Raw genomic sequence first — 24,504 nt, 5'->3', positions numbered from 1 at the left:
AAAAAAGTTTTTAGAGAGCCTCTTATCACCATGCCTACGGCAGCGACCAGTGTCCAAGAATTGATGTGCAGAAACTAGAAGGATGCTGCCGGGGAAGAAATCTCTTCCTTTCTAGGCATTCAGGAGCCTGGTGAGAAAGGGGGGGCAGCTTTCATATCACTCATTCCTAGGTGTTGCTTTGGGCATCTCTACGGAGATTTTGTATCTCAGTTTGGGAGAGCTGGAGGATGGAAGGAACCTCTGCAGAGGGCTGGAGAAAGCTGAAGGACACAGCAAAGCTGCGCCCCCCTGCAGAGACGCCTTCCTCAACCGTCCTGAAAGCTGGTTTCCAAGTGATGGCTGTAAGGATTTAATGTTTGTCTTCTCCAGGAATGATTTCAGCAGAGGCCTAGATGAAAGGCAGCCTGAAGGGTTATGTGATAGTAGGAGCCAGCCGACGAGGGCTGTTCTGCTAACTCATTACACAAACATTCGCTGAGTTTGAGATGTGTGGCCCTGACTTATGTGAACACCGACTGGTACTGAGCAGGCGCTTTAATAAGGGTTTGTGCTTTAAATTCAGTTTCTACTGGGGCGCCTGGGTGGCTCAGTCGGTTGAGCATCTGACTTCAGCTCAGGTCATGATCTCACAGTTTGTGGGTTCGAGCCCCCCATTGGGCTCTGTGCTGACAGATCACAGCCTGGAACCTGCTTTGAGTTCTTTGTCTCCCTCCCTCTCTGTCCCTCCCCCGCTCATGCACTACCTCTCAAAAATAAATAAACATTAAAACAATGTTTAAAATTCAGTTTCTGCTGTGTATCAATCACCATGTAATAATAAAAATAGGTCATAGATGCGACATACCATCCACTACCCCGAGAACTGGACACGTGTGAACTCATTCCATCGTCTTCACAACCCTATGAGGCAGGTACTGTTTGTAACTTCTCTTTGGGCTGATGAACCTTAGGAACAGAGCCATAGGGGCATTTCCCAAGTCACACCATTGGCATGTGGGAGGGTCGGGACTCACACCTAGGTAGTTGGACTCCACAGCCCATCTCTTAACCACTACTGTAGTCCAACTCAGTATAGAAAACACAAAGGTGATCCTATCAGTACCTCTGTTGCATATTGAAAGACTGGAGTTGGGGACAAGAAGGGACAGAGAACGAATACTGATTGACTGCTCAGTACGCATTAGACATCTATATACCTCATTTTGTTTAACCCTTGGCAGCCATCCTGTGAAGTTTCATTAAGAGCAGAAAAAGGAGTTGAGAAATGCATCTGAAAGCCATAGAGAATCCAGCGGAATGGCAGAGCCCTTCCTCCTCCGTGCTCACAGCGTCTAGCCCTCCTCTTCCTGGGCACACCCACACTTCTCGGTGCCTTGCATCTGGACGCGGCCACATGGCTACTTCTCACCACAGGAGCATGAGCAGAAGTGACGTGTGTCACCTCCGCCAAGGTATTAAGAGTTTGTGTGCCTTCTCTTCACTCATTCCCTTTCCTTATTGTCTGATCATTCACAGACAGACCAGAAGAGACATAGACTCTGGTGGAGCCACCATTCCTGGAACCTGGGAGCTGAAGGAGCCTTCAAGGAGCGTGGAGTCTAATAGAGACAAGAGTAGAGCAAACACGCAGTCATAACACACAGTGGAGGTACAGTGATGACGGGAAGCCGAGAAAGGCGATGCCACACTCGCCACGTCATGAGCAGGTAGGGACGGGCTTGGGTATGACAGTGGTCAACAGAGGAAAGCAAATCCTCGAAGGCCCAGAGAGTGGTCATCACTGGCCTCGCCTGTCAGCCTGAGGAGTCCACGCATAATCGTGTGGGCGCTGGGGAGCCACGGTTAAAGGTAAGCCAAGAGTCTCAGGTTCAAGACTGGCTTCCACCACTGAGTCCTCTGTGATGTCCCACACGTGGCTTTGCTTTGCCTCTGAGGGCAGGCTTCTAAGTGGTTAAGGGCCCCGGGATCCACTTTCTTCAGCTGTGTGCTGGGCGATCTTGAATAAGTTACTTAACCTCTCTGTGCCTCGATTCCTCATCTGCTAGGTCCCTTCCCTCCTCAAAAGAGTTACTATGAGGATTTGACATGAGAACGAAAATAAAGCACAGAGCAGGGTCCGCAAGAAGCACACGATAAAAACCAGAAGTTGGGGTGGCCGCTGGTGGTGCGGATAACATTACTCCTGATCTGTAAAATAAAGGGCCTAGATGTGTTTATTTCTCAGGCCTATGAAGCCATGAATAACTCACCACTAACTCCCCAGCCGACAACTCAGAGGCCAAGCTTCTGGCCGCAAATCGAAAGCACGCAATTCCCAGCCAGGAAGACAGGCCTAGAACACCTCCAAATGATGGCAGGAAATTGCCAGACAATGGGAGGCAAATTACCCTGTCGCCTGTTTTGCAATATTCATGTTCCTTACTGATTCACACGGAGCCTGTCATGAATTCATCTAAAAATATTCTCAGGGGTGCTATAAAAATGCACATAAATAGAGCACTTTCGTGGACAGGCCAGAGCACACACTCTGCATAGCTGAGCAGCTCATGCCCAGGTCACGCCCATAACTCTTTCGGCATTTGTAAAGACAATTGATGCCACTGAAGACACTGGTACCATTACAGTCCCTTACAGAGTGCCCACCGCCAAACCGGGCTCCTTGAAAGAAGTGGTCCCCGACCACTCGAGGACAGAATTCCTCAAGCCCAGCAGGGCCACCTGATGCCATCTAACAGAGGTAAGGCCTCCCGTGCAGAAGAAGTCAACATAGTTGGCTTGAGGCTTCCCTCCTCTGAGAGGCCTGCACGCAAGCTTGGCCCGAGGCTGGTGTTGGGGAGCGTGGATTTTGGGAGGGGGGCTCCCACCACTCCCAGATCTGATGAAAGCGACTCCCAAAGTCTACAGCATGCAGAGGATAGCTTATGCCGAACACCTGCTTTGTCTCTGGGAGTCAGGAGTCATGTACATGCCGAGCAGAGGGTGCCTTTGCGACCAGTCCCTAATAAAAACTCTGAACTCAGGCTCTGATGAGGTCCCCTGGTGGACAACATGCCCCCTGTGTCGTCACACTCATTGCTGGCGGATTAAGTGATTTCACCACGTGAGGACCCTGGACGCTTGCTCCTGGTTTCCTCTGGACTTTGCCCCGTGTGCCTTTTCCTTTTGATGATTTTGCTTCGAATCCCTTCACTGGAGTAAATCCCAGCCATGGGTGGAGAGTAGGGAGTCCTCACATTCTGAGTCCTGTGAGTCCTAGTGAACCATCAGACCTGGGGTGGTCCCGGGGACCCGAGACACCTCCCAGCCCTAAGGACAACACCCAGGTCCCTTTCTGACTTGGCTTGATGTTTAGGCTGCATGTTTGTGGTGGGGTTTTTCTCCCTGCTGTGTGATTCTCCTGGGAGTCCAGCTCCCCGACGGGGTGGGAAAGAGGCCTCTGTGCATACAGATGCGTGAATATGTTCTACCCCCTCAGCCGGCTTCCACAATGAAAGCTAATGAAAGAAGATGTATTGACTGCGAGCAATAGTCAGGCAGGTAAGACCTTGAGAGCTTTCCGGGTTCTCCTGCCAACCACTTTTGCAATGAGAGGGGGGAAACTTTGAGTTTAATTATATAGGAAATGAAGAAGGAAAGTTTCACTTTCTCTCTGCCCCAGGTGAGAGCAGTGGAGTGTGTGTACTCGCAAATATCCTTCTTATTCAACAAAAATTACTCCTGAGCCTCTCTCCTGCTGCAGCAGTCTTTCGAGAGATTGCGTGGCTGTGTTTCCGGAGGGGGGCGGGGGGCGGACAGTGTGCCTTCACACTGACATGTCTGTCATTTGCTCTGAAATAACACTTCCCACTCCTTTCTGTAGGTCTCCCGGGTGGCTGGAATAAAAATGATGAGCGTTTTCATTTCTGTTCAAATTGTTTCTGGCTCCTAAAAACCAGTCTTGAGGCATGGGGGGCTTTCACAGGGCATCTGATCCATTCCAAGTTCAGGGTGATGGTTTTGAGCACCAGTTCTGGAAAAATTTATTTACAGAAAAGGACTAAAAACCCTAGCCTGCAGATGGGGCCACTGGAAGGATTAAATGAAGGCGTGTAGACCCTAGCATGATGTCCAGCACATAGTAGACACTCAGTAAATCTCAGTGCCTCTCTCCTATGGGTCAGAAACACAATGTTTCTTGTTTGATTTGTCGGGTTTGTTCACACCAGCAGACCCAACTCTGACACTCCCCCTCCCAAGTTTTCCCGACTGCCTGCCTCGCTGGGCTAACCTCACCTCTGTTCCCCTGCCTGGCTGCAGAAAATAAGGCACCCACCCCTGTACACAGGGCTTCCCCGAGCCCCGAGAGGGCCATGCTCCCTTCTCCATTAGGTTCAACACAAGCGTTTTTCCCAGAGAAACTTTGTGATATGGGAAAATTCTGAATCAAAGATGCAAGCTTCTCTGCTCCAGTAAGCTGGGGTCCTGGGGTCCCAAGAGGATGGAGAGCAGGCACAGGGGTCACCCTCCGTGTAGAACACACAAGACACCAACCTCCCTGGACCTTGATTCAATCCAAGCCAGATGCCAAACCAAACAATGACTCCCAAGCCCCAATTTAAACAATGTAGCAGTGCCCTGCCCTAGAGAAAAACTGGAAACAATCTAAGAGACCCACATTAGGAAGATATGACAGTCACGTGATGCCACAGCACACAGCTATGAGAGATCCTGGTGATGGGGCATTTTCAAGAACATGGAAAAATGCTTCCAACATAAGTATAAGCTAAAAAAAAAAAAAAAAAAAAAGAGCAGGATATAAAACGGCAGAAATGGATGCTTTTTGGAAAAAGCCTTAAAAATGGCCCCTGGGTGGGGCTGAGGTCGGGACTCTCTTCTTCAGGGACAGGCTACCACCCATGAGCTGAGCGGCCTTGGGCCAGCTCCTCGGTCTTTCTCTTCCAGGCTCCTTTATTTGTACAGCGGGATTATTATCTCCGCGCCTGCTACGTGGGCTGCTGTCCAAATGAGAGCTACAGATGGTGATTCATAGCGGTCGTTTTATTATTAAATTATTAACATTTAAATGTGTGCTGTTTGCTTTTGCTAACAGAAACCTGTTTGGCTTATGTAACTACTGAGACAACGTGAGGCAAACAAGAGAGAGACAGAGAGAAAGAACGGAAAGGAAAGACTTGGGGACTTAAATACCAAAGGCAGTCCCGGTGCATGCTGAAATTAACCAGAGATAACCTGTCTCATCAAAATAATTGCCAGTTGCTTCTGCAATGACAAGATGTGCTGGTTTGTCCCTCACTGCCGGCTGTCTCCTGCCAAGATGCCAAGCCGCTACGCCTCCCTGTCCGCCCGTCCAGCACTGATGTCTTTGGCAGGATCCGCGCTCCCCGTGCCCTACCCGGTTGCCTGAGACCAGGCCCGGGGCTGCACCGAGGTGCCCCGCCAGGCGCCTCTGCTCCCCTAAGAGTGCTGGCGCTCGGGGCAGTCACTAAAACTGCAGCATGGGGTGGGGTTAATTAAAAGAACCAGAAGTCGCTTCTGGGTTCTCTGTCTGCTGGTCCGTTGGAATCTTTCCTTTGAGCAGCATCTAACATCTGCAGCCAACTGGGGCGGATCTGCTCTTGTAGAGAGAGATGGTTTTATCCTTTACCAGTGCTTGCTTACCTGCCCTCAGGGGAGGATCGGGAGAGGAAAACGATGAAATGTACCATTTCTGCTGGGAACTTGTGGGGAGTCAAATTAATGTTCTGCTGAAGCCCCGGGGTTAAATACAGTAGCCAACCCCCCCCCCACCCCCCCCCGCCGCCTGTCCACAGGGGATCCATTCCAGGGCCCCCGCTGGGTGCCTGAAACCTCAGATAATGCTGAACCCTACATATACTATGTTTTTTCCTATATCTACATGCCTGTGATGAAGTTTAATTTATGAATTAGGCTCAGTAAACGATTAACGGTAACGAAGTAGAACTGTAACAACACATGGGAATAAGCATCGTGTGAATGTGGCCCCGTGCTCTCTCCTAATGTCTTACTGTACTGTACTCACCTTTCTTTTTCTTGTGAGGATGTGAGATGATAAAATGCCCGGGTGGGGACACGAAGTGGGGTGAGGACAGAGTCACTATGATGCAGCGTGAGGCGACTACGGACTTGGACGATGGGTCAGGAGGAGAGTCCTCTGTTGCAGACGACAGCTGACTGAGGGCCACTGACACCACAGATAAGGGGCGGGGGTGCTGCTGTACTGACACCGGGGAGGCAAACTCTGTCTCCCGTCCCAAGAGAAGACCAAACATCGCCAACTCAGAAATCAATGGAACGGTGACTAATTCAGTATAAAAGCCAAGCCATTCGCTGTTACTCTGGTTTTGCTTCAAGGGAGTCCTAACTGACATGGTGTGAGAGTGGGGTGATAAGTGAGAGCCCCAAGTTCTCTTTTTCTTTTTTTTTTTTTAATTTTTTTTTCAACGTTTTTTATTTATTTTTGGGACAGAGAGAGACAGAGCATGAACGGGGGAGGGGCAGAGAGAGAGGGAGACACAGAATTGGAAACAGGCTCCAGGCTCCGAGCCATCAGCCCAGAGCCTGACGCGGGGCTCGAACTCACGGACCGCGAGATCGTGACCTGGCTGAAGTCGGACGCTTAACCGACTGCGCCACCCAGGCGCCCCCCCAAGTTCTCTTTTTCATTCTTTCTTGTTCACTAATTCATTTAACAGACGTTTTTGGGTACTTTTATGTTGAGAACATAACTTTGTATGCCATACATCCCACATATGTTGTTGGATAATTAAGAATCTGGCTGGCCTTTGTCCCCATGCTTGGGAAATAGCCTCTAAACCCTTGGGATGTCCTGAGTGATGGGACTGTCTTTGTTATTTGTGGCAGGCCTCTCAGCCCCCACCTGATAATTTATGCAAATGAGATAACTCGTTGACTCAATCATGCCTCTGTAATGAAACCCCAGTAATAACTCTGGACACAGAGGCTTGGGTAAGCATGCCTGGTGGACAGTACTCTGTGCGTGTTGTTACACACCCATGTACTGGGAGGGTAATGCGTCTGGACTCCGTAGAGAGAACACCGGAAGCTTAGTGTGTCAAAGCCCCAGACCTCACCCGATGCGTCTCTTCTTTTGAGAATCCCCATCCCCTGGCTACGTCAGCACAGAGCCCAATATGGGCCTCAAACTTACGAACCGTGAGATCACGACCTGAGCCCAAATCAAGAGTCGGACGCTTCACCAACTGAGCTACCCGGGCGCCCCAACCCATCTGCTTTCTAGTTTCCGTTGTCACTCACGGTACCCACCCAACATGCTCACTTGCTCAACGTTGGCTCTTCTCAGTGACTCTCCTTAATGTCCGCCCCAGTGGTCATCCTGCTCAAGGCCGTCCACTCTCTCCGGCCCCTTGCACATGCCTGTGGGCGCATCCTGCTGACCCATCCCTCCTCACCAGATGCTCCTCCAGTGGAGCCACACCTGGGCCCCATCCCCCTTGGTGCCATCCTCAGTTTCGTGGGGCCCCTTGGGACCGGAGCCCAGGCTCTGTATTGTCCACTCAGGCTCAAACCTTGCATTTCTTTAGAATACCGCTTCCAGAACCTTCCCGTAGGCTCTCCGAACAACACCCGTGAGCAAGAGGAGTTCTGACTCATGCTCTGGGCCGATACATCAGCTCACCCGACACATCAGCCCTGTCTGCCCAAAAAGGTGGGTGCCTTCCCGGATAACAACCCCAGGAACCCAGAAATCCCCATCCTGCCTCTGATACTTCCATGCAACCCTCAGTGGGTTCTCAGGTGGGAGCCAAACATTGCAGGCCCTTGGGCAATACGGGGAAATCTCCCACCACAATTCTGGCCACCATGGACCATTGTAGCTGTACTCATGGAGCAGATCGCAGGCAAGCAGCATTCTCCTACTAAAGGTCAAGGCTTAGAATGGCACAAATCTGAGGCCATTTGCCAGGTTTCAGATTGGCATCTTGAGCCAGCAGCATGCATGACTGCTTAAAAATTTCGGGCATCATGTGACATGGGATTGGTATGTAAATTAGCCTTGGATTCTGCATAGCTTTTACAAAGGCATCAGAATGCTTTAGAGAGGTAGGTATGTAGATGATACAGGTAAGTAGTTGGCAGGTAGGTAGGTAGGTAGGTAGAGAGATAAGTGGAAGAGAGGTAAGATAGATGGGAGACAGGTAGACAGCTGCGTAAAGAGAATTAGGTAGATGGATGGATGGATAGATAGATGTGTGAATGTGTTAGAACTAGAATTTTTACATAGGGCAGATGGGAATTTGCTTGAGGGTGAGCAGGTCTAGCAGACTTGCCTTGGAAGTGCATTTGCACACAAAGAACTTTTTAAAAAATCTTAAATGTATACATTTACTCATTACACATCCAACATTCATTATAAAGGTTTACTGTGTGCCACACCCTTTTCTAGGTGCTGGCATTACAAAAGCAAGACAATTGTGAACACTATGTCTACAGGGGGCTTAGATGCTAAAGTAAAAGGAAGAGTAGACAAGAAGCAAATAAATCTATAACACCTCAGGTTGGTTAAATACTACAAAGAGAGATAAGTTAAGGCAGGGGCTAGAGAGTAATGGAGAGATGCCGTTATGGATGGGCTGGTTGAGAAGAAAACTCTGAGAAGAGGACGTTTCAACAGAGGCCAGAAGTAATCAAAGGAGACAGCATAGGAATATCTGGGAAAGAGCATTCCACTAAAGGGAACAGCAAGTGCAAAGGTCCTGGGGTACCAAGTGCATGTGTGTTTGAGGATCAGCAGGTGGGGAGGGGGTCATGGGGATGAGAAGAGGCAGTGAGGGGAACATGCCAGAAATAAGAGCAGAGTGGTCACTAGGCACCAGACCCTTGGCATAGGCCACAGCAATCGGGGTTGATTTCTAGGTGTGTTGGGTGGCTGTAGAAGGTTTGAAGCTGAAGCACAGTATCATCTGCCTCAATTTTTAAAGGATCCCTTGGGCTTTTGGGCTGAGAATAAATTGTAGAAGCCACAGTGGAAATAGGAAAACCAGTTAGAAGACCCTGCAGTGGGCCAGGCTGGACTTCCTTGAAGGGTAGATGTTGGGGTATGATGGTGATCAATGCACCACCACAGCACAGAAACTCTGAAGCTTCAGTGGCTAAGGATAGTAAAGACTTCTTTCTACCTCATGCTAGCTCATGCCTAGTGCCTGCCAGACCATTCTCTGCCGTCTAGTACCTATGCCATCTGGGGGAAGAAAAAACTGAGGAAACTTCTGGATTCCTCACTTCAAGGCTAAGCCTCAAGTGGCTTATATTCACTTCTGCTCAGATCCCATTGTCCACAGTTGGCCAAGGACCTATCATGGAGGCACAAGGCATGTGGGTGTTCTCTTCCAAATGGGGCATAAGTAGTCAGATGGGAAACCAACGGGAAGTTAGGGAGTGGAGGTTAAAGGGCCGCCCACCCCACCCCAGGAACTAGGATACGTTAACCTCCCTGGGCCTCAGTTTCCTCATCTATGAAATGGGGTTAGTATACACAAAAATAAACTCAAAATGGATGAAAGACCTAAATGTAAGACAGGAAACCATCAAAATCCAAGAAGAGAAAACAGGTAGCAACCTCTTTGACCTTGGCCGCAGCAACCTTCTTACCAGACATGTCTCCAGAGGCAAGGGAAACAAAAGCAAAAATGAACTATTGGGACCTCATCAAGATTAAAAGCTTCTGCACGGTGAAGGAAACAATCAACAAAACTAAAAGGCAACTGACAGAATGGGAGAAGATATTTGCAAATGACACATCAGATAAAGGGTTAGTATCCAAAATCTAGAAAGAACTTATGAAACTCAACACCCTAAAAACAAATTATCCAGTGAAGAAATGGGCAAAAAACATGAACAGACACTTTTCCAAAGAAGAAACCCAGATGGCTAATAGATGCATGAAAAGATGCTTAATGCCACTCATCATCAGAGAAATACAAATCAAAACCATGATGAGATACCACCTCACACCTGTCAGAATGCCCAAAATTAACAACTCCAGAAACAACAGACGTTGGCAAGGATGCTATGTTTGTGGGAATGCACACGGGTGCAGCCACTCCGGGAAATAGTATGGAGGTTCCTCAAAAACTTAAAAATAGAATTATCCTATGACCCAGCAATTGCACTATTAGATATTTATCCAAAGGATACAAAAATGCTGATTCGAAGGGACACACGCACCCCAGTGTTTATAGCAGCCAAATTATGGAAAGAGCCCAAATGTCCATTGACTGATGAATGGATAAAGAAGATATGGTACATACATAGAATGGAATACTACTCAGTGATGAAAAAGAATGAAATCTGGCCATTTGCAACAACGTTGATGGAACTAGAGTGTATTATGCAAAGCGAAATAAGTCAGAGAAAGACAAATATCATGTGGTTTCACTCACGTGGAATTTAAGAGTCAAACAGATGAACATAGGAGAAGGGAAGGAAAAAATAAAATAAAAACAGAGAGAGGTACACCATAAGAGACTTAATATAGAGGAAAAGAGACTTAAATATAGAGAAAAAAACAGAACAGAGTATCCAAGAACTGTGGGAAAACTACAAAATCTGTAATATACATGCAGTGGGAACACCTGGAAGGAGAAAAGACAGAGGTAGGAACAAAGGAAATATTTGAGGCAATAATGACTGAGAATTTCCTCAAATTAGCATCAGATACTAAACTGCAGATCCAGAAAGCTCAGAAAACACCAAAACGTATAAATTCTAAAACAAACAAACAAACAAACAAAAAAACACTACACCTAGGCATATCATATTCAAACTTCAGAAAATCAAAGATTAAAAAAAATCTCTTGAAAGAAGCCAGATGAAAACAATCTTACCTACAGAAGAGGAAAGATAAAATTTACACCCAAATTCTCCTCAGAAACCATGCCAGAAGAGAATGAAGTGAAATCCTCAAAATATTGAGAGAGAAAAAAACCCCACCAACCTAGAATTCCATACTCTGCAAAATTATCCTTCAAGAGTGAATGAAAGGTAAAGGTGCCTGGGTGGCTCAGTCAGTTAAGCCTCCGCCTTTGGTTCAGGCCATGATCTCAAAGTTTGTGGGTTCGAGCCCCACATCAGGCTCTGTGCTGACAGCTCAGAGCCTGGAGCCTGCTTCAGATTCTGTGTCTCCCTGTCTCTCTGTCCTTCCCCTGCTCACATTCTCTCTCTCTCTCTCTCTGAAATAAATAAACATTAAAAAACTTTTCCAAACTATGAATGAAAAGTAAAGACTTTTTCAGACAAACATTGAGTGAATTTGTTGCCAGTAGATCTGTGCTGGAAGCCGAGCTACCCAGCCTGAGGGGCAGGGCCCGGGCTGTGGACAGATTGGTGACTGCAGGGGGGCCCGCCGACAGTGAAGCTTCTGTACTCCTGCCTTTAGGTAATTTGGCCTTAAAACTACCTGGGGTATTGTCTGTTGGGGAATTGCCCTCAGCAGGCCCCCTGGGAAAAGAACCATTAGGAAGAAAATAAGGTTCCGCAAGAAATTGTGTGGCCTTACGTTTAGCCCTTGCCATCCCCTATGGAGACTCCTCTACTTACAGGAAGGATAGCCTCATCCCTTTGCCAGCAAAGAGGGCCTGTAAAGGAGAGACATATGGATTTGAAAGCCCCACTCCGACAACTAAGGAGTGTATCTCTGGGCACAGGTGACTTCAACCCCCAGGCCCACCTGGCCTCCGGAGGCATTCCAGATGATGACTGAACCTAGTTGGTTAAGGTACAGAATGGTTCATTAGTTTCTAGGTGCATTGTCTCTCTGAGAATGTATGAGGCATGGGTTTCTAAGGCTTTTTCAGCCCCTTTCTGGCACCTCGGACTGAGGCAAACACATTGTTCTTCTGGCCTCATGTGGTTAGGAGGTCATGCCCCTGTAACTGTTCCACTTGAGGTGTTGAGAAATGGAGGGCCTTTCACGAGAACAGCAAAGCGAATGCTTTGTAGATTGTAGATAAACACAGATGCATAATGGAAAAATGTAAGAGATTAATCTATGATATTACAAAGGATATGCGAGAAAGTTAGGGGAAAATCATCATGTTCTTTCTTTTTTTTTTTTTTTAATTTTTTTTTTAACGTTTATTTATTTTTGAGACAGAGAGAGACAGAGCATGAACAGGGGAGGGGCAGAGAGAGAGGGAGACACAGAATCTGAAACAGGCTCCAGGCTCTGAGCTGTCAGCACAGAGCCCGACACGGGGCTCGAACTCACGGGCCGCGAGATCATGACCTGAGCTGAAGTCGGCCGCTTAACCGACTGAGCCACCCAGGTGACCCCATCGTGTTATTTCTTAAAGGTTGTCTATACATAGGAACATTTTCAAAATTAGGTAATGTTAGAAAAACATAGATGACATATGTTACAAGGAAATCACTAGCAAATATGATGCCACATTTGCTACAATAAATTGGCCAGTTCAACACACTGCTGTTGTCTGTGTCCATTTTTATTTTAGTTTTAGTTTTTTATTTGAGTTTTGTTTTATTTTCACCGACGCTGTTCTTCCTTTGGGAACCCCTGGACCTGCTGGAGCTGGTCTCCGGCAGATCTGCCTTGCAAGAAATGTTAAAAGAAATTCTTCGAAGGAACCAAATATAGGTCAGAAACTCAGCCTTCCATAAAAAGAAGAACACAGGAGAATGAATAAGTAAAGGTAAAAATGAAAACTGTTTTTCTTGTTCTTAATTAATCTAACAGATTATTATCTGTTAATATTATCTATTGATTATTATCTATTAATAATCAATAGGTTATTATTTTGTTCAGAATATTCGTGAAATACTGAGGTATAAATCTCACAATTAATTTTGTTCAAAATAATAATGATAGTAATGTATTCGATTATCTATATAATATGCTTATGTCTAAGTGGGTGGGAGGGAGGGTAGGCGGAACCAAATCTGAACCTGCAAACCAGCAGGGAGGAGTTAGGAGGGCCTGGGGATTGCACCTATACAAGGAAACTCCAAACGGGAAGTAAGTATTGCTAAGACCGCCACTCAGAAGGGGGTTGGGAGGACATTGAGGAAGCAGGACCCATGCAGGGGCTCCTGTTTCAATTCTGGGAACACCATGAACTCTTGGCTTGTGGCAATTACAACGTGGCCAGCTCTTGGAAGGCCTCCTCTACTGAGGACTGAAATAGAGACAATGTAACACCTGTTAGCTACCTAGTCAATCCTGCATCCGGTGCTCAGTGTAACTCCCTCAGCACCGATCATGATTCCTTCCGAAGAAGTTTGGTAACCTTGTGGGTTCTGCCTTTAGAAGCCTGCCCACCCCACCTGCAATTCTGAGCACAAAGTCCATTTCCGCCCTGTCTCCCATACTGCAAGCCCTACGACCCCAGATAAACACCTTTGGTTGCTTTACAGACTCTTCTTGATTGACATAACCTAACGACTTGATTGATTCCAGACCGAAACAAAAGCCAGACAAAACAGACACCTGAATGACCACTAGTGGTAATGGAAAGCCATAAACCCAAAAAGAACAGATCAAGAAAATGTTTATGCATAAGGTCTCTCCGTGGCTCCGTGCCCAGGATAAGATCCTCAAGCACTGGCCCCTGGGAACTCCGTAGACCCCTGTCCTTGCCCTGCACTCTCCCAGGACCCTCCAAGGCAGGGAACTGAACCCTCCACATTGTCACCATTGTCTTCTTTCTGTACCTCCCATCCTCCCCTCACTCCTCCCCTCGAGGGCAGAGGCTGGTCTCACTCCTCTGTCTCCCTCTCCTAGGTCCCAGTGTCCGGCAAAGGGCTGCCACAGAACCAGCCTGGGAACACTCCCTAAGTTTTCCGCGTGGCCGCAGCGCCCTCTGCCGGGCGCATCCCGCAGCCGCGGGGCACTCACCAGAGTTGGGGCGTTCATCACCGACAGGTTGTACCCATAGAGGAAGGAGGAGCCGAAGGCGCCCACCAGAGAGGCCACGATGAGCCAGCAGGACCAGTCCTGGAAAGGAGAGGACAGCATGTCAGATCTGGCCGTTGGGCACAGAGCTAGGGGCCCGCAGGACGCACCTGGGCTGTCCCCTTGTCTGGGGAAGGGGCCCTAGAGAATTGCCCGAGTTCCCGGAGCCCGCTGACAGGTGGGATCGCTGTCCACGACCACTGCGCAGGCGGACGCACTGGGGGAATGCGGTCAGCCCACGGGTTCAGTTTGCTTCTGCCTGCTGCCACAGACCTGTGACCCACAGACCCACAGTCCTTAGCAGGTGCTCTGTAAGCAGCCACACACTATTATTTTAGCTGAATTTGGCCACTTTCTGGACCACATGGGAACAAAAAGCAAAGCCAGACTTAGCTGCCAATGGTAGCGGCTGGCACTTACAAGAGGTATGGGCTAGGCATTGAGCTGAGCCCTTTCTGGGTATTATCTCACGGAACGCTCAGATCAGTACTATTTCATCCCGATTTGATAGGTGGCGAAAGAGACGCGCCGAGACGTCCGTGGTGCTGTCTGGGATGGGGGCTGGAGCCCATGCAGTCACCCGCTGCACCGCACTGCCTGTCCCCCAGTGCCTCGTCATCTGGGAACAGTGTCTAGGGGCCTGAGGCTGCTCACAGCTGCACAGGTGCACACACGTTCACATGCACGCATGCACACCACTGCACACGCCCTTCCAGGCCGAGCTGTCAATCTCCAGGCCACCATGAGCACCGCAGGACAAGGACGTGCAGAGAGATACAGGGCTCAGCCTGGAGAACGGGGCATCTGCCCTCATGTGACCCTGTCCTTCATCCGAGCGTGGTCACAATCAGGACAGGACCATGCAGGAGAAACATCTGAACCCCCTGGCCAGAGCTGACCAGCTGGCAGGGGCTGGAGGCAGAAGGGGTTCCCATCCGAGGCTGGCCAGCGGAATGTGGGCCACTCTCCGGATGGAGGGGACCCAGGTGCTCTTGGAAGGCACCTTCTCTGTTATCATATAAAATGTGTGCGTGTATCGGGCCAGGCCCTGATAAAGCTCTAGAGATACAGCGGGAAACAAAACAGACAAGGTCCACAGTTCAGGGAACTGTGTCGGTCAAATGCTGTCTGGAGGAGAGAGCTGGACCCTGATAGCCAACTCCCGGACCCGCCCACGTCAGTAGTCTCCTCTAGCAGGGGACGCGGTGCTGGACGGCTCTACCAGTCAGCTGTGGGAACCTGAGCCACTTTCTTCACCTCCCTGGGTCTCATCTTGCTCAGCTGTAAAATGGATCTAATAACAGCACTGGCCACTCAGGTTGTCGAGGAATCAATGTGCTGCCGGATGAGGATGTTTAGAATGTCGCGCGCACACAGGGAGCGTTCGGAAAGGCCGTTTACTCGTTTTACTTTCCCTCTGGCCCCGCCATACAGAATGGCTGTTGTTCGAATTAGGTGCCAAGCTGCCTCTTGGCCCTGCCCGTGCAGATACATGTGCCCGAAATTCCCCTTCTAGAGACGTTGGCATCTACGACCCTTTCCCAACGCCTTCTCCTCTGAATGAAAACTCCACCCCCTCTTTGGTTCAACTCTGTCCTACCCCCAGCTCTGCCACTTAATGACTGTAACCTTGGGCCAGTGGCATAACTGCTCTGTGACTCAGTGGGCTTATCTGAAAACAGGGATGATAATAGACCCCACCTCACAGGCTGTTATGCTGAAGAAAAGAGTTAATTAAGGCAGACAAGGCCTCTCCTGTCCTGTGGCAGGTGCCTGTGAGCATTAGCAGCAGAGTCGGGGCCCCTTACTTTTTGAGGGGAGGGGGTCTTGCTTCCAGGCACCGAGCCTGAGGCAGAGAGGGTATTCAGTAAATGCCAGTGAGAGGACGGAGGGGAGAAAAAGGGTTTATAAGCCACAGGGGCGGACATTGCCAGGTGTGGGGCCAGAATGGGTTTCTACAGGAAGAAGAGCCTGAACTGAAAGAGATCCATTGCTAGAACAAGAACTGCATTTTGGACAAAGTACCCATCCTCCACGGTCTTTTATCTTTGCACTTATCTTCTGGGTCTCAGCTCAGATGTCACGCTGCCTGACTCCCTGGCCCGCCCTGGACACCTCCTCTTCCTGGACCCCCTTGCCCTGGCCCCGATCGCTATCCCCTTGTCTGTACCCATCAGAAGCTAGAGAAAGGCAGGTGGGAGTCTCTCCCTGGAGCCCCTGCCGCTGCTTGGCCAGCCCGTGCCCACCCCCTCTCACCACCGGCCCCGGGGGACAGAGGTACCTGTTGTGGGGGCAGGGAAGGAAAAGGGGACACCACCCAGCACCTGCCAGGCTGTTCATGAGCACGGCCATGTTGCCAGAGCTGGAACTCCACGGCCAAGGTCACGGGGACCGGGGTGCCGGCTCTCACGGCAGGCTTCTGTGACCCAGGGCCCCAGGCGGCAGAGGCAGCCGCAGCCGCCCATGCTGGGCCTTCCCACCCCCTGGCAGGTCCTGAGGCCGCTTTCTGCGTTTACCTTTCTGGTCCTCCCGCCCGGCGTCCCTCTCAGGGCGCGGCCACACTCGGCGGCCCCCGGATGGCCGGGGCTGCACGTCAGAGGAACCCAGGCCCGGGAGTCCATGCTCCCGCAGGCCATCCTGGGGCATCTCGGTACAGGAGGCAGAGTCCACGAGGGGGCGGGGGCCTGGCAGGAAACGCGGCCGCTCTGTCTTGTCTGAACAGGAAACGGGCACCGTGCGCTTTCCCCCCTGCTGTCATAGCAGCACTGAGGGATCCTGGAGGGAAACTGGCCTTCTCGGGAACCACCACCCGGGGTATGGATTTTTCCTTTGGCATCAGCACCTTTCATTTTCCTGGCCAACGAGGCCAGCGAGCCGGGAGGGGAGCGCTGGCCATAAAGCCGGGTGCCTCTCCGAGGATCGGCACAGAACACAGGTCACCGACGGCAGGGACCGGCACCGACCGGCTGGGGTCCCCACCCTGCCTCTCTAACTGCGTGCCCTTAACCTGGTCACTTGGCTTCTCTGAGCTGCTGCGTTTACGAGGGCAACATGGAAGACCGATCCCGCCTGGACTGCCCTGCAGTTCCTCTGAGGCTCAGGTAGAAAACACACAGCCCCGGCCAGCGTGCTGGACATAGGCGTGGCCGCCCTTAGCTCGGGCACAAATGGGGAGGCTCTGGGTTTGGAAGAAAAAGAACCTGCCAGTCGGTCATTCCTCTATGCTTCTCATTCAGCATTGGCCCGGGGAATACCTCCCACGTGCCCGCCCCAGGCTGGCTCAGCTCAGGGAAATCATTAAGGAGGCAAGACCTCTCATGCACACCAGACGTCATGAGAATTTGTTCACCACGTGGCCAACTTGCCCTGGATGTCGGAGAAGTGTACCTTTAATCGTGACAGGTTTAGGACAGCTTGCCTCGGCCATTTGCCCCCAGAGGCAGAGAGCAGGGGCACAGGCCGGTGGGCAAGGGCCTGACTGGGGAATTCAGAACCCCTAGGAGGCCAGGGAGGCCTCAAGTCCGCAAAAAGAGACGGGAAACAAACAAACTAGGTGTAGGGGAACACAGGCATTGAAATTGGGGCTGGATCACGGAAGACTTTCCAGAAGAGGTGATTTCTGAGTAGCCCTGGGAAGCATGCAGGCAGAGGGTGTGGGGTGGGAGGGCATCGAGCCAAGGCCTGCAGGCACAGATACCCTGGAGTAGGCGGGGGAGGAAGGTAATTGAGGATGGCTGGGCCCTGAAGGACGGGAAGGGGCAGCGAAGGGACAGCTGCCTCCCTGTGTCGTGAGGACCCTCGCTGTGCTGTCCGGATGGGGACGTTATACTCACCCTCATTCTTCCTCCCCTACCCCCTCTTTAGCTTCCTGCCTGGCTTCATCTGTAACAGGCGTCTCATCTGATCTTGCTAAAACTCAATCTGAATCAGGTGCTCTCTCCCCACCCCCACCCCCCCTTGGAAATTGTTCTGTGCTTCCTCACTGGGGTTGAAAACTCAGTAGGCTCCAGGAGGTCAACACAAATGTACACAAAGTAGGAGGAAGGGGGGGTGGTCGCTGGTGTCGGGGACGCCCCTGCGCTATGAAGGCTTCCAAAGTCAGCAAGCATTGTCCACCGGCCAGCACGTACCCCGGGTGTGGACTTGAGGCCCCCCTCAAAGCTGTCCCTGCACGCCTCTCCTGCCTCAACTTTGCTGCCCCAAAACCTGCTGAAATTGAGCTCTGAGGGTAGAAACCAGAGGGGATGCAGATCCCAGGGGTGGAAAGAGACCAACTGCCGGCGGCCGCCCCGGCCCCAGCCCTGCACCTGTCCCAGAACCGAAGACCGGACGCACATCTGTCCAGCCACACAGCAAGGCTTGTGCAGACTTCACTGTCCTTGCTGTCCCACAGTCTGGAGGCGGTGCTTGGCCTGAAGAGCTCCTCTTATTGGTGGAGGTAGCTGTCCATTAATTCCCTCCCCGGCCAGCCCGCAAACCAGCCCAGAGGTGAGCAGCGACTTGGTCAAAGTCACACAGCAGAGTCCGGGCTCCAGCTATGCAGAGAGCTTGGCCTTCAAGTCAACTGCACCCCCCTTCCTTCAGGCAGGTAAGTGATCCCAGCCCCCCGGGGCTTTTCAGGGTGACCCAGTGAACGGCTCTGATTTCTGGAAACGCTTGGTGAAGCTGGTAGGAGCTGCCCCCTCCCTTTGCCCCAGCTTAGCGGTTCAAAACTGCCTGGGTTTGAGCCTCCGCTCAGCGACCTAGGCTGTGAGCTCTTGCACGAGTCACTTGGCCTCTCTGTGGCATCATGTCCTCGTGTGTAGCATGGGCATGATAACAGTGCCACCACCTCATAGACCTGTGGAAGATTCCATGAGTTTATACTGGAAAAACACCTAGAATCGTGGCATCTACAACACCCAGCATACAGCAAGCATACGATACAACGAACACTCATTATTTTTTAGATCACCTTGTCCCCGGATAATGTGCTCTATCTGGACCAAATGTTCTCATCCCTTTCTAAGTCAGTGCCATCACGCAAACTCTGTGGACAAAGATTTGCCCCCCTCTAGGGAATCACTGTCCTCAGCGGTAGAAGGGGAGGTCTGGGGGCATTTTGATGTCATTGGACAATTGCTAAGCACTGTTCTAGTGCTCAAGTTTGGTCTCTTGGTGGTGAACATGATGTGTGGTAGATTCCTGGACCAGAAGGCAGTTAACCGGGGCTCCTGATTACCGGAGCACCCTCCTCCCACCCCTCATGGAACATGTCTACACTTGGCCAGGTGTGTTCACACCCACGATATCACCAGTGGAGTTGGGGAGAGCTGGTGCCATCCCCGCATTTGCACGGCCTGTGACCCCATGCTTCCCAGCAGAGCCTGAGATGAACTCAATTAAGGATGTGGTCATTAGGCACGTGTTCCCAGGTGTTCTGAGGCTGGGGCACCATCACCCTCTTCTGACACCTGTTCCGGCATGCACACACCCATTCACCAATATTTGTGGAGTATCTCCTCGTGCCGGTTCTCCTGGCCCTTGCTCAGGCTTCTCCTCTGAGGACCCTTAATTTGCTCATCCTTCGGTACTCAGTCCCCTGACCACCTCCTCCCAGAATCTTCTCTGGGCCTCTCTCTGCCCTCTGTGTTCCATAAGCTGCTCACAGATTTACTGTCTATGACCGCCCGTACTTAAAAGTGTCTATTATCATGTGTGCCTTTCCCTCTGGACAGGAGCTCACCAAGGGCAGGCATTGTGTGTGTGTCTGGTATTGAGTGACCTGTGCCCCCCCCAAATTCATATGGTGAAGAGTCAACCCCCCACAACCTCAGAACGGACCGTATTTGGGGACAGGTTCTTTGAAGAGGAGAGTGAGGTGAAGTCAGGTCACTAAGGTAGACCCTAATCCGATACGACCAGTGTTTTTACAAGAAGGGCTTAGGACAGAGACACACATAGAGGAAAGTCCATGTGAGGACATGGGGGGAAGACAGCCATCTTCAAACCAAGGAGAGAGGCCCCAGAAGGCATGAACCCTTCTGATGTCCTTGATCTTGGACTTCCAGCCTCCAGATGTAAAAAACGTGTATCTCTGTTGCTTAGGCCACCAGCCTGTGGTACTTTGTCCTGACGGCCTGAGCAGGCTAATCCAATGTCCTGAGCCTCTTAGCATTCCCAGTTTTCTTCCCACCTGGCTCAGGGCTGGGACCCGGTAGATACTTCTGGCACTGAACTCAAACTGTCCTCCAGATGGTATCCTGAAGCTAGAAAGTCAGCTTGGACAAGATGAACATTTTCTTCCAGGACAGGGCAGGAAAGGAAAAAAGGGGGTGTTTTCTATTGAATATCATTTAAGCAGAATGATTGAGATGACTACAGCCCTTTGTTCATTACACCAAATGTCTAGACAGCAGAGCCTTGACTCAACCTAATATGAGCACTGAGAAAAATATAGTGTCTGCGTGGAGGGAATTGCTGTTTATTTAATGTGACTCCGCCATGTCCCCGGATGACCTGAGGAGGTGGCTGGGCCTCCTCGAACCTCCATTTCACTCCTATGGGTGGGGACAATCACTCTCAGTCTGCCAATTCCACACTTCCCTGGCAGTTTGGTATATACACCTGTGTGGATCTTTTCCTGCTAAATAAGGTTTATTGAAAATATGGACATATATTGGGGTGTCTGGGTGGCTCGGTGGGTTAAGTGTCTGACTCTTGATTTTGGCTCAGGTTGTGATCTCACAGTCTATGGATTTGAGCCCCCCCATCAGGCTCTGCCCTGACAGCATGGAACCTGCTTGGGATTCTCTCTCTCTCTCTCTCTCTCTCTCTCTCTCTCTCTCTCTCTCTGCCCCTCCCCTCCTTGTGTGCTCATGCTCTCTCTCAAAATAAAAAACATTTAAATAAGTAAATAAATAACTATCCAAGGACTCCTGAGCAGTGAGAGTCTCTCTAGATGCCCAGGACATCCTGGAGGAGGGGCAGAGGACTGAGCCTCATGGCAGGATAAGGGGGGAGTTTCAGTGTGTCCTAAGGACATCAACATCATTGCTTTCGCACATCGGTGTCCCCCTGTTGCAAAATGACTTTTGGAGCGAAGACTCACCCCCACCCCCCACAACAAGTCCTGAAGGCCACCAGCAGATGATATGTTATCATCAGCCGAAGTACAATGCCATCAGTGGCCTGTGCCTCACGACACATGCTTTGTGGTTCACAAGGCAACTTGCCATATACCTTTGCTTTTATCCCCTGCTGTCTCTTCTCTGCCTGACCTCGCCTCAACCTACATCTCCCTGGGAGCAGCGAGGGGGCCAGGAGGGACTGCCCCAGAGTCACCAGAACAGGGACAGATAAGGAAAGCAGGACTGACCAATTTCTCTTTCACCGAATCACTTTCTTTGGAATCTGTGGAGTCCTGTTCGCTGACCGTCATGGCTTATTTGTCAGATTTTGGACTGGATTTCCTTGTTCCTGAGAAAGAGAAAAAAGGAAGAAGTCATTAGGCGCTTGCTGTCACTGACGGGTAATTAGGGGAGGCGGCCCAGATGAGGGGGCATGGTGAGGACACCAGGACGGGGGTGCCCGGCTCCCCCGGAGACCTAAGCAGCTCTGTGCTCCTCTCTGGACTCGGTGTCTCCGTCTGTGAGATAGTTGTGTTGAACTACCTCCGTGTTTTCCACACTTGCCACGTTGCTTATTGGATACAGGCCCCTCCCCAGAACATTCTCATTCAGACAGCCATTCTCATGGTAGGGCACATCTTGGAAATACCAAAGTTTCTGTTCCCAAGATGTGAAAATAAAAGCAGTGTAAGTCAAAACCAAGTGCCAATCTCCCCTGTCAAACTGGAAACAGTTCACCAAAATTGTAACAGGATCACTGGCAGGACAGACCTTGAAAACTATGCAGCTTTCCTGGAGTTTGGAAATAGGTTTCTAGAGGCATAAAAATATTTAGGCCCTTTGGGCCAACTACTCCATCTATAAAAAGTTATCCTAAAGCAGCGAAAAAGAACGTGCACAAAGAGTCCAGCCTGAGACCTTCACTACAGCATTTTTCACGTTAAAAAATGGTATTCACAAGAGAAAAAAAAAATCCAGCAGGGAAGTTTAAATAAGTTATGGTACATCCATATATGGAAACTCATGTAGCGATTAAAAACTGTGTTAAAGAACGTTTCATGTCAGGGTGCCTGGGTGGCTCAGTCGGTTAAGCGTCCGACTCTTGATTTCGGCTCAGGTCATGATCTCATGGTTCATGGGATAAGGCCCCACATCAAGCTCTGCGCTGACAGCATGGAGCCTGCTTGGGATTCTCGATCTCTCCCTCTCTCTGCCCCTCCTCCCCTTAAAATAAATAAACATTTTATAAAAGAACATTTAGGGGTGTGTGGGTAGGGCATCTGACTTCAGCTCAGGTCTTGATCTCACAGCTCATGGGTGCGAGCCCCGCGTCGGGCTCTGTGCTGACAGCTCACAGCCTGGAGCCTGCTTTGGATTCTGTGTCTCCCTCTCTCTCTGCCCCTCCCCTGCTCGAGCTCTGTTTTGCTCTCAAAAATAAACTCTTTAAAAAATTGTTTTAAGTTTATTTACTTATTTTGAGAGAGAGACAGAGACAGCACAAGTGGGAGAGGGAGCGAGAAACCCAAGCAGGCTCCATGCTGTCAGCTTAGAGCCTGATGTGGGACTCGACCCCACAAAACGCGAGATCGTGACCTGAGCTGAAACCGAGAGTCGGACGCTTAACTGACCGAGCCACCCAGGCACCCCTAAAAAAATTGTTTTAAAGGTTTAAAAATGTTTAAAAAGAATATTTAATGTCATGGGAAAATGCTCATAATCTTCCTTGACAAACAGAGGAAGATATATTAAAGTCTATCCACCAGTTAATGTTGAAACTAGATGTACTTAGGAAGAGATGCGTGCTCTTAAAGGATGTATGTACTTAAACCGTGCCCGTGCGTTTTTTAATATGAAATTGAAGGTTTCAAAATATTTGTACATCACGTTGTTCATTCAGCAGGTATTCATTAAGCCCCTAATGCCTAGGTAAAAGCAAGACAGACTTTGGCCTGCCCTGATGGAGCCTGCACTCTAGGAGACTGTACAGCCTGTTCCTGGGGCACACGGAAGGCGAGTGGCCTGGCCCAGCACAGGACAGGAGAGCAGGAGGGGACTGGGCCGCAGAGGGGAGCGGAGGACAAATCACATATTTATGTGCAGAGAAAATAGACTCCCTGGAGGCGGCAAGAGAGACAGCAGTTTCCCCTCGGCCGCCGTCTTTTAGCCCATTTTTATCTGGTGTGTTTTCCTAGACTTCTCCGATTTTTGACACTGAAAAAAAAAATTTCTATAACTAGAAAAGCAAGTTTTAAAAGTTGCTTTAAGTTTAAAAAAATGTTTCTGTTTTGATGGAGTCCTTAAGGTGTTGGGTAGCCAAGGAGACATAAGCAATACAATTCTGGAAAAATATCCAGTCCTTATAGGATGACGGGCTCTGCGATCCAGATGTCATCTGAGCCGGTCTGATGAGGATGTTGGTTGGCAGGCTTCCATAGTCAACACTCGAGTGTGACATCCGAGGCCCTCCCCTGAGGAGGGCCACACAGCACACGCTCAGGGACCGTCTGGCCCACTGGACCTCCATTTCCAGGCCATTCTTGTGTTCCCTGGACTGTCCCTGATCCTAGAATGCCTTTCCTCCTTCCCATGCACAGAAGGAAGTGATTCCGAGCTCCCAGAAGGAACAGTCAGTCAAGCGGAGGTGAGCCTTGAAGGTGAGATTCTGTGCCCACCTGCCCAGCACAAGGCCAAAGGCAGACAGCTTGCACCCCAGGCAGTATGGAGCCATGAGTTCAAATTGCAGCTCAATAGCTTACTGGCTGTGTGACTTGAGGAAAGTCACTTAACCTCTCTGGGCCTCTGTTTCTACATGTCAAGTAACGAATAATAACAGGACATATCTCATCGGGCGTTTGCGAAGATTAAATGACTCAATGTGTATGAAGCACATAGTAAATGCTAAATGGCATCATCATCATCATCCCCGGACTCCCAGCAAATGGCCTCTGTGGAGCACTGATGAGGCATTTCATTTGTAAGGGCCTCATGGAACAACATTCTGAGATGGTGTCTTAGAACTGGTTACGAGAGGGGGAACCATTGGGCATGCGAGCAGAGAGCCCTAAACTGCTTCAAAAGAATCCTCTAAGGCTTAAATGGAATCGTGAATAAATATAACACCGATATCCGCTCTGCGTGAAGTTCCAAACATGCCAGCTCCCTATCTTTTCGGTCCGCAGTAATAATACAAAACGTGCTGCTGTTCGAATCTAACACTCTGGTGTCCACTCGTGTGGCCATGCCAGTTCTTAGAAGGTCAAATGACCACAGCCATTGGTGAACAGCCACATCCCAAGCCCCCAGAGTGCCCACCTGCCACAACCCAGCAGCTACAGAGTTAACGTCTACCAAAACCGAGCCCCAGGACTCTGTTCCTGGCAATCTGATTGCCCTCCACCTAGGTTGTCCCTGGGGTTAAATGTTTAG

The 24,504-nt window shown here is 50.1% G+C and overlaps 1 protein-coding gene and 1 long non-coding RNA gene across 3 annotated transcripts in view; one reads left to right on the top strand and one right to left on the bottom strand.

The window, feature by feature from the left end:
* The window catches only part of SLC2A9 (solute carrier family 2 member 9), a 241,531-nt gene that overhangs the window by 191,874 nt on the left and 25,153 nt on the right, over nt 1–24,504 (bottom strand). Inside the window, exons 2-3 of one of the 2 annotated variants that reach the window (XM_058723094.1) lie at nt 21,327–21,427; nt 13,913–14,011 (exon numbers count right to left, since the gene is read on the bottom strand). In XM_058723094.1, coding sequence (XP_058579077.1) covers nt 13,913–14,011; nt 21,327–21,389 — 162 coding nt within the window. In that variant the 5' untranslated portion in view covers nt 21,390–21,427. Of the gene's footprint in view, nt 1–13,912; nt 14,012–16,485; nt 16,633–21,326; nt 21,428–24,504 lie in introns of those variants that run through there. The other variant, XM_058723093.1, reaches the window with a different exon arrangement.
* LOC131507830 (uncharacterized) lies at nt 16,686–20,811 on the top strand. Its single transcript, XR_009259738.1, has 3 exons — nt 16,686–16,783; nt 18,363–18,557; nt 20,684–20,811. It is a non-coding gene; the product is annotated as an uncharacterized LOC131507830 (long non-coding RNA).

Source organism: Neofelis nebulosa, chromosome 3, assembly GCF_028018385.1.
Source record: "Neofelis nebulosa isolate mNeoNeb1 chromosome 3, mNeoNeb1.pri, whole genome shotgun sequence".
Classification (NCBI taxonomy): domain Eukaryota; kingdom Metazoa; phylum Chordata; class Mammalia; order Carnivora; family Felidae; genus Neofelis; species Neofelis nebulosa.
Note: the sequence above shows the minus strand (reverse complement) of the source record. Positions and strands in the feature narration are given on the sequence as shown.